Here is a 10,651-nt window from a genome sequence, read left to right as displayed (position 1 = left end):
AGGAGAGTCATCGGCCTCATGAAAGACAGTGACGAGTCTGCGTATCGACAGGAAGCAGAGCGGCCGCAGCGACACAACCTGGAGCTGAATACCGTCAAGACTGTAGAGATAACCCTGGACTTCAGGAGGCATCCGTGGCCACAGCTGCCCCTAACGCTGCCCAACTGCCCTATGTCAACCATCAAGAGGAAGTTCCTGGGAATTACAGTCTCTCAAGACCTGAAGTGTGAGCTCAACATCAACTCCATCCTCAAAAAGGCCCAGCAGAGGATGTACTTCCTGCGGCTTCTGAGAAAGCACGGCCTGGCACAGGAGCTGTTGAGGCCGTTCTACACAGCAGTCATCGAATCAGTCCTGTGTTCTTCCATCACAGTCTGGTTTGGTGCTGCCACAAAAAGGAAAATATCTGACTGCAACGGACAATCAAAACTGCTGAAAAGATTGTCGGTACCCCCTAACCCCCCTTGAGGACTTGCGCGCTGCCAGAACTAAGAGCATGCAAAATCCTCTTGGACCCTCCACATCCTGGTCACCACCTCTTCCAGCTCTTTCCCTCAGGTAGGCGCTGTCGAACAATGCAAACTAAAACAAGCAGACATTCCAACAGCGTATTCCCTCTTGGCATTAACTTCTTAAACAGTTAACTTACAATTCCACTGTAACATGCTGCCAATTTTGTCTTGAGATTGTTGTCATATCTGTCTCGGGCCAATTATACATTACTCGTGCACTCACTGTAGTAGTCTCGCCACCCTGCACTGTTTGCATATCTGTTGTTGACCAATACTGGCCACTCGTGCTTGAGAAGTATCTGCACCATTTGCACAATTGACATTGTCCCATATTATCGCACTACTAGTCACTTTAAACTGCATAAATTTCTTGAAGTCTCTCCACCATGTGCACAATGGTCACTGCACCAGTGACTATCTAATTGCTAGAGGACTATCATTTTGCACAATTGTCAAAAAAAAAAAATATTACAAATAATTACCACCATTACCACATTACTGGTAACCTTTTATTGCTCAGTGACTGTGTTTTTATGTCTCCAAAGTATTATCTGTCAATTGACTGTCTGTTGTCGTATTAGGGCAACTCCAACTACCGGAGACAAGGTCATTGTGGGTTTTTGACATACTTTGCAAATAAAGATGATTCAGATTCTGACCAGGAAGCAGTGCAGATGAGGTTGCCAAAGTCTCCACGAGCGCCGTGTTGGCCATCTTGCCTACTCACGTGTAAGTCCCAGATGCGAACTTCGCCATCAAGGCACCCGGAGGCGACCAGGCCAGAAATCGTAGGGTGAAAGGTCACACACCAGGGTGTTCTACGATGGCCCACCAGGGAATGGAGGCATTTCCCGGTCTTGACTTCCGTGATGTAAATGTTGTGGTTGACGTGCGTGGAGGCCATGAGGGTCCTTGAAGGGTGTCGCCATGGAAACAGAGACAGCGTCAACATCTATGCTACATGCTCGCACATCTACAAACACACACTCGCCATTATCTCAGGTCCCCATTAAGTCATCTTTTTTGTCTTTATATATTCATGTTCTATTTCACGGACTTGTGTCTAATACATGTTGTTCACCACTACTACCCACAACACAAATAATAGAGGATGGGTTATATTACTAAAGATACACTGTCCTGTCATCATCCAGCCATCTAATCCCTTTCCCTTTAATCATGTTCAGACTGGGTGATTTGGCCTTAAAATAAAACCCCAGATTTTCCCCACCCAAAAAAATCTGATTTCCGATTTGAATCACTTTTTTTCCCTTTCAGTAAAAACCAAAGGCAAATGAGAATAACGTGTTAAGTTGCCTTTTAAACAAAACCCCTGAATAAAACCTTTTTATTGTTCGACTATTTTATATCAATATTTGTTTCCTAAAATCATTTCGGGATTAATATGTAACATCAAACGCATCACTAAACATAACATGAATAAAAGATGCTGCGCCCAAACTAAACAAACCTTTGACCCTAAAAATTTAAACATATAGTACACAGCAATCCAGGTACATGCCAAGTGAAGTTGCTGGTTTTTAATAAACCTTTTTTTTGGAGAAGGAAAATGCGCCCGTCCGACGAAAACAGGGGTGTCAAACGTACGGCACACGGACCACAACCGGACAGTCAGGTTGTTATACTTGTCAGGCAATTTTTTAAATAAATGAGTGCTTTTTTAACGTATAAACTAGCACTGTGTCTTTAATAATGTTCAGTCCAATTACCTTCCACCAAGCTTCAAGTAAAACAATGTAAAAATGATTACGCTCATGATGTCTGATTGTTAACGTGGGTTTTCCCTTTCATGTCGCGCACAGAGCAACATTTGCCTTAACCCATTTCAAATACTGAAATAATTTGGTCATGCTTCTCCTTGCTTTGGTTTCAACAGCCTTTATGCCTGGATCAGACTACAAGACAAATTAGGTCTTTCACGATTGCACAATGTCAGACTACAACCATAAAATCTTGCTATATCTCAGGCAAACAGTGGCAACACGACATGACATTTATTCCGATAGCACGGTATCTTTTACGATCACTGGGATTTATCTTGTCAAATCAAACACTGTTGAAGAGGCAGAACTAGAAAATGCGCCAACGCGTTGCATTGTGCTGGGGAAAAAAAGAACAAAAAGAAAAAACGCGTGGTGTCGTCACCAGTGCTCGGGAGTGGGCTATCCATTTAAGAAGAGCTTGAGGTATGTTCACATAGAGTAGTAATATACACTTTATGACAAAATTTGACGGGTGATGTTTGATGACATTAGGCCAGAAATGACATCTCCAGCCCGCCCGCCCTCAAGTCGTACACACGCTGCAGTCAACAACTGGCTGAATAACCTGTGCCACTGAGTTTATGTTTAATAAACAGTTAACATTCCAGTGCTTGTGTTAATTGAGTACCAACACACACAACAACTGGAGAGAGGCGCTGACCTTATAAACGACATTGCCTCGGTGGAGTGAGCTGTTTAGCTCCTTAACTCACGAGCTTATTAGCTCAGGGGATAGCGAACATAATTAACAGTTAGCTTTCCCTTAAAGGTCCCGGATTTTGGCTCTTTCGACCGCCCTAGAGTGACTCTCGAACATGGACTTGGTATAAAAGTGTCAAGTTCATTACAAAAAACACCATGGTTCTGTCATCTGTGTCCAGAATAGGCCCCTCTGACAGCTACTTCTGTTTGACCAAGTTTTGCATCCGCTTTGTCCGTACTTGGCTAAGACCGCCCCCTTTCCTCTGATTGGTTGCCTCCGTGTAGAAGATCCACTTGTGAGACCACACGTGTGTGTTATGTTGACAGCTTTGGCTCAAGAACGGCGAGGTAGGCAGAGATCTTCGCTAGTGACGTAGATAAACTTGAGAAATTCCAATGAGCTGATTTCAAGCCTCTTGCCAGAAAAACGTCTGGAACTCAGGAATCCGTGGGCAATTTCAATATATATTTCAGGTTTACTAAGGCACCGTAGAGACGATATTACACCCCAAATACTAGAACAAAATGGTTTGGCAAAACACGGGACCTGTAAGTGTCTTTGTTGTATGAATCTACGCGCTGCACATGGAGCAAGGTTGTGGAGTACTGGACGGAGCCAACACCGGCAAGAGTGTATGTACCGGTCCGCAGGCATGAGCCCACTCGTGTCTAATAACACAGCTGTACAACTCTGTCGGTTCACTGTGTGATCCGTGCGCCGGCTCACCGCAACAATGACAATTCATCGAGTCCAGAACAACTATCGTGGCCATTTTATTTATCCAACAATAAGTCGATATAGTCATTATCATAACAGGCCTAGGGGCCCTATAAATGGAGTTGAACAACCAAACATATCCCCAAACAAAACACAACCCCTTCATGTCCTAATGAAGCACTTGGGAATATCTCTCTCTCAAGATACAAATTTAATATACCAAAAACTGAAATTCTTATATTCAATTCTACCCCCCCCCCAAGAAAAAACAAAAAAACTAGGAATTGAAATCCATTAAATACCTAGAAGTGTAAATAAGTTTTTTTTTAATATTAATACAAAAAAAAAACACCACACAGGTACAGGAAAAGTACAGAGAGATATTGAAAGGTGAATGACACTCCCAAGCACCCGTGGCCCAATGGTTAAGCTCATCGCCTGCCACCGTGGGGGACCTAGGTTCAAGACCCCGACTGGACCCTCCCCCAACATCCCCCAGACTCACGGCTGTGGTGCCCTTGAGCAATGTGTTCAATGTGATGGGTAAAATGCAGAGAAGAAAATTTAGTGTGCATGTTCATGACAATAAAGGCGATTCTTCTTCTTCTCTGGATTTCACTGCATGGGTTGAAAACGTTTCTGTATTTATTCCAAGCTTTGCCAGTAGAGGTCAGTCAAACTCAATTTACATCAAGGGATAGGATTATGTGCAGGTTTTATGTGGGACGGTAAAAGGTCAAGGTTGAAATCTGAAAGGCTCCAGCTGCCCAAAGAAAAGGGAGGGATGGCATGGTCCAACTTACATAATATTATGAATTACAAATTGCATATATATATACACACAATTGGTGCAACCCTGATTATTGGGGGAGGTGGAAAGAAATTAAACTAAGAGCAATTGACAACCCCATCCAAAAACATGCTAGGAGATACCGTAAAGATACATTGAAAAAAAATTAAATGCTCTAGATTCCATATCACAACATACACTAAAAGTATGGTACAAAGTACCTCAGAGACACAAAATATATAATGATGCGACTAAAATAAGATGGGTATGATGTGTTCTCGAGGAGAATGGGCAGCTGCGGAGTTTGTCCCAAAAGTCTGTCCCAAAAACAGGATTTCTTCCAAATGAGAGATTAATACAGAACAGAAATACAGGGCATTCACTCTAGAGAGAGCGGAGTCATTCAAACTATAACTAAAGCATATAGGGACAGCAATCTCAGGGTTATTGCACCCCCCCCCCCCCCCAAAAAATAAATACAATAAAAATCACCACTTACAAGTAAAAATAAGGGGGAAAAAAAAACAATATTAGGGATACAGATTGGCTAAATATGTGGCGGATATATCAAACTACCTTCTCTCGGACGTGGGGGCAATTTGCCTGGAAGAATCTACACCAAAGTTGAGAAGCCAATGGCTAAAGATACATCTAAGATTTTGGCTTGAACGTGGGGAAGTTGCTGTTGATCACTCGTGTATTTTGGAAATGTGCAAATGGTGGTAGTGGGTTATGGAAGACAATTGCTGATGTAATGTGTCAGGTATAGGGATACTCAATTGCATTGAGCCCTGATGTTATGCAGAGCTGTAATTTCCAGGACACTATTATTCATAAAAGGAATGAATATTTGGTTAAAATGTTAATAGCAGCAAAACAAACAAGGAATTGGGGGAAGGTATCCATCCCATCAAAGGACCTAGGACAGCCACAACTGAAGAAATTTTTCAGATGGAAAAGACTGAGACTGCAAGAGCTATGGCTGAACAAAAAGTGGGAAAAATTGACAGTACGTGGGCAAAAACAACGTTTCTATTTTGTAGTCTTTGTAGCCGTTTTTAAGTTGCATTTTCTGTAAGGCATACAAACGATAACGCCGGAGGCTTTCAAAGCCACAATATAGCGATGGAATGTGCAAATAAAGAGAGACGCGTTCCAGTTAGAAATCTGCAAGTAGCCGCGATATAGCGGTGTTCCACTCATATACCAGTACTGCGACTAGCGCATACGTTGTTGTGCCGCCACAGAGTGAGGATGTTCTTCCTGTTTTTTTACTGTCACAGTTGAGATTTTGCAAACATGAGTGACTGGAAGAGAAGAAGAGAAGAAAAGACAACAGTAGCCATCCTCACCGGTCAGGGCTGAAGGCCAAAAGGAAGGTGGATCTGGGGCTGTCGGGCAGCTCCACTTTCTGTGCACAAACAGCAAGTTGGTGAGCTGTAGAGGCCAGAAGAGAGGAAAACGGCAGTGGCTGGCTTACCTGACTCTGCCACTTCATACAGCGCACCTTCTCCTCCACCAGCAAGTGCAGGAGGCGCTGCGAGCCGCACGTCTGCCAGCCGCGCTCCCGTCGCGACAGGAGGCGCACCGAGTTCCTGGGACCCGACGCCATCTTGCTGTCAGGCCGCGTCCACCTCGTCTACGCTGGCGTGTTAGACTTCGGGGTGAGGGGGTCAGGGGCGCGTCAGACAACTAAACAACAACCAAAAGCCCCACCAGAAGCCACTGAAAAACACACACATTTGGATTTGCCATTCTGTGCGGCAAATGGGCCTCTTCAAAGGCACAATGTTTTGAAAATAAAAACAAAAACAATGCTCATCTGCTTCCTGACTGCCGTCAACAGCTTTCAACTCACCTCACATCCAACTTGAAGCCTGCAAGCTGACCGAACATCAAATTATGAGCAGCCAAACATGTCAGATTTCATTGACAATGTCGTTCCACCGACTTGAGCTTTAAACGGCACCCGCCAAACAAAAAGTCAAGCTAAAACTTTTGACAAAGAACACTCTTTCTACCTATGAACACTGCATCTGTGTGTGCTATCAACACAAAACTGTTGTTTTTTTCTACCTTTAATTATCCACATAAGGCAATTGAGAACAGATTCTCATTTGGAATGGCGACCTGGCTGTAGACAGCATAGTCAAACAAACAAAACATACATCATGAAAATACATGATAAACTTATGAAATGCATTAGAGCAGCTGTGATAAATAAATAAAAATAGCATCTAGCAACATGAAGCGCTTTAATGCAGACCCTTTCAAGCTAAGTGACCTCTCCACCTTTAGAAGAGGAACAAACAGTTTCAAACACCATTTGCATTTTTTATTGAAGGATTTGAGCATTTCAATCAATCAATCACTTTATTTATTGAGCACTTTTCATACAAAGATATGCAACTCAAAGTGCTTTACATGGTTAAAATCAATTCCCTCCCGGCATTCATCCACATTGATGCATACATGCGCTGCAATGACCTATAGCTGGGCACAGAGAAACCAAGTGGGGAAATGCCTTTGTCAAGACCTGTATACGTAGTTATTACAAACATGCATTTTAACACTGTGTGTGTCCGTGTGTCAGTCGAAACAGACAAACGGTTGTGTATCCAATGTGTACTCTATGTCCGTCATATGTCGGGTGTAAGGACGCGTAAATCGTGCAGTCAGCCACAAAAATCGAATAAAAAATTACATCCGAAAAGTGCTCGTCGATCGAAAGCCGCTCAGTGACATTTTTCCTGCTTTTTAAGGCAGCTACATTCATTAGCTCGTCGGAATCCTAACACTTAATAGTCACATGAGAGAAAAACGAGTTGAAGTAGCATTTAAGTGGAAAGAAGACGTGTGTAGCAGTAATGCTGCTGTTGATGATGATGATGTTGAAAAGGAAGGCCTACCTTTCTTCATCTTTGGGGCTGCGAACGTTAGCCACGGAACTAGCTTCGGCTGAAACGGAAAAGGTGTCCGTTGTAAATCAATTTTCACTCGTCTTGTGCTCAACATCGGCGTCTGCCTCCACAAACGGACAACATGTGTGGGGAAAAGGAACGATGTTTGCGAAGGTTTTGGTCCACTGTTTGACGCGCTGCCAGACGCCCAATGGCTCCTGCGTAGCTAGCAGGCTAACGGCTAGCCGCACGCAGGCTGTCCAACAGAGCGCCGATTACTACTCATCGATCGATCGAACCAACCGATCAGTGTCATTCACAAAAACCACGTTTGACACTCCAATCCAAAAAATCACAAATCCTGTAACCTTTAATGCCTTTCAAGATTTACGCTCGACATAAAAAATCACATTGATCCAAACAGAAAATACGACAAAATGACAGGTTAAATGACATCCTCAGGTGACTACAAAGTCGAGATATCAGATTAGAAAGGAAAGATTAAATAAAAAACACAAAACTAACCCTACCATAATTGACCAGCATTTTAAGCAACTAAATATCACAACATATCCTGAATTTATAGTACTGGTCTAAATAATAATTTGAACAATCTATTTACATATTCTGTTACTACTTTCATGTTTGTTGGTCTCACAAAATTGAAAACATTTACAGGACACTGAAAGCAGTTTGCTGCATTTAGCAACTCGAGAAATACACAATGCTGAATACATTACATGATGAATACATTCAAGGGAAGTTTTCAGGGTTTTTTTAAAGAATGTACCCCTCTTTTTAATTTGTAAGTGATTGTACATTCCAAAAAATAAAACTTAAAACCGATAAATTTAGTGTTATAGTAACACTAGTACAATGCAGCCCTATGGGGGGGAACTAGCCAGTGCAAACTGTAGCCCGGATAAATGCAGAGGGTTGCGTCAGGAAGGGTATCCGGGTTAAAACCTTGCCAAACAATATGAGCATTCATCTAAAGAATTCATCTAAAGAATTCCATACCGGATCGGTTGTGGCCCGGGTTAACAACTTGGCTAAGAATGTCTTGGAGGTTAAAAGACTATCAGATCGAGTGATGAGGCTGAAACTTGAAATTGAGTGTGTTATGCATAAAGTGATTAGCGGCGATGCCCCACAGGTAGGATGCGACTTAGAGGTGAAAGGGAAATTCTGGAAGGAGCTAGACGAAGTAGTTCTGAGCATTCCAGACAGAGAGAGAGTCGTGATTGGTGCAGATTGTAATGGACATGTTGGTGAAGGAAACAGGGGTGATGAAGAAGTGATGGGTAAGTACGGCATCCAGGAAAGGAACTTGGAGGGACAGATGGTGGTAGACTTTGAAAAAAGGATGCAAATGGCTGTAGTGAACACTTTTTTCCAGAAGAGGCAGGAACATAGGGTGGCCGACAAGAGCGGAGGGAAAAGCACGCAGGTGGAGTACATATTGTGCAGACGATGTAATCTGAAGGATGTTACAGATTGTAAAGTAGTGGTAGGGGAGAGTGTGGCTAGACAGCAAAGAAGAAGACTCTGGTGGGGGGAGGAAGATTAAGAAGACAAAGGCAGAGCAGAGAACCATGTGGTGGAAGCTGAGAAAGGAAGAATGTTGTGCGGCCTTTCGGGAAGAGCTGAGACAGGCTCTCGGTGGACAAGAGGAGCTTCCAGAAGACTGTACCACTACAACCAAGGTGATCAGAGAGACAGGCAGGAGAGTACTTGGTGTATCTTCTGTCAGGAAAGGAGAGAAGGAGACTTGGTGGTGGAACCTCAAAGTACAGGAAATAATACAAGGAAATAGGTTAGCTAAGAAGAAGTGGGAGACTGAGAGGACCGAGGAGAGGAGAAAGGAATAAATTGAGATGCAACATAGGGCAAAGGTAGAGGTGGCAAAGGCCAAACAAGAGAGTAGCACTGAAGAGATAACAGAAAGCAGAGCTGGAGGTGCCGGAAATGAAAAAGTGGTTCGCTCTAGGAGTGACCAGGTAAGAAATGAGCTCATCAGAAGGACAGCCAAGGTTAGATGTTTTGGAGACAAAGTTAGAGATAGCAGACTGTGATGGTTTGGACACGTCCAGAGGAGAAATAGTGAGTATATTGGTAGAAGGATGGTGAGGATGTAGCTGCCAGGCAAGAGAGCTAGAGGAAGACCAAAGAGAAGGTTGATGGAGGTCGTGAGGGAAGACATGAGGGCAATTGGTGTTAGAGAGGAGGATGCAGGAGATAGGCTTACATGGAAAAGGATGACAGGAAAGGAAAAGAAGAAGTCATAACACTAGTACAAATGAGTCGTCATACCAATGTAGCAGCCATGCCTAACTAACGCTAATGTCCTAAATTCTCCCGAGCCCCTTCCCATGAGGAAGCAGAGTGTGGGGACTCTGAGGCGGTCTCTCCTATCTCTGGGGTTGAGGTCACCAAGGTTGTTAAAAGCTCCTCGGTGGCAGGGCACCAGGGGTGGATGAGATATGCCCGGTGTTCCTAAAGGCTCTGGATGTTGTGGGGCTGTCCTGGTTGGCACGCCTCTGCAACATCGCATGGACATTAGGGACAGTGCCTCTGGATTGGCAGACCGGGGTGGTGGTCCCCCCCTTTTTAAGAAGGGGGGCCGAGGGTGTGTTCCAACTATAGGGGGATCACACTCCTCAGCCTCCCTGGTTAGGTCTATTCAGGGGTTCTGGAGAGGAAGGTCTATTAGGAATTGGAATCTCAGATTCAGGAGGAGCAGTGCGGTTTTCACCCTGTCCGTGGAACCGTGCACCAGCTCTACACCCTCAGCAGGGTCTTCGAGGGTGCTTCGGAGTTCGCCCAACCAGTCCACGTGTGTTTTGTGGACTTGGAGAAGGCATTGCACCATGTTCCTGAGGCAGTTCTGTGTGTCTGTGTGGGGAGAGGGGGGGGGGGGGGGGGGAGGGGGGCGTATGGGGAAGGCTGCCCTTTGTCACCGATTCTGTTCATAAGGACAGAATTTCTAGGCGCAGTCGAGGTGTTGAGGGGGTCCAGTTTGGTGACCACAGTATTACATCTCTGCTTTGTGCAAATGATGTGGTTCTGATGGCTTCATCAAGTCGCGATCTTGAACTCTCACTCGAGCGGTTCGCAACTGAGTGTGACATGGTTGAGATGAGAATCAGCACCTCCAAATCTGAGACGATGGTACTCAGTCGGAAAAGGGTGGGGCTCCATCACCAGGGCGGGAATGAGTATCTTGGGTCTTGTTCACAAGTGAG

The 10,651-nt window shown here is 44.3% G+C and overlaps 1 protein-coding gene across 1 annotated transcript in view; it reads right to left on the bottom strand.

The window, feature by feature from the left end:
* The window catches only part of ambra1b (autophagy/beclin-1 regulator 1b), a 28,155-nt gene extending 20,508 nt beyond the window's left edge, over positions 1-7,647 (bottom strand). Inside the window, 4 exon segments of the mRNA XM_061676437.1 lie at positions 1,240-1,423; positions 5,859-5,917; positions 5,987-6,231; positions 7,416-7,647. Coding sequence (XP_061532421.1) covers positions 1,240-1,423; positions 5,859-5,917; positions 5,987-6,118 — 375 coding nt within the window. The 5' untranslated portion in view covers positions 6,119-6,231; positions 7,416-7,647.
* Positions 7,648-10,651: the final 3,004 nt, after the last annotated feature.

Source organism: Phycodurus eques, chromosome 5 (genome assembly GCF_024500275.1).
Source record: "Phycodurus eques isolate BA_2022a chromosome 5, UOR_Pequ_1.1, whole genome shotgun sequence".
Classification (NCBI taxonomy): domain Eukaryota; kingdom Metazoa; phylum Chordata; class Actinopteri; order Syngnathiformes; family Syngnathidae; genus Phycodurus; species Phycodurus eques.
This window is presented reverse-complemented; position numbering and strand designations above follow the sequence as displayed.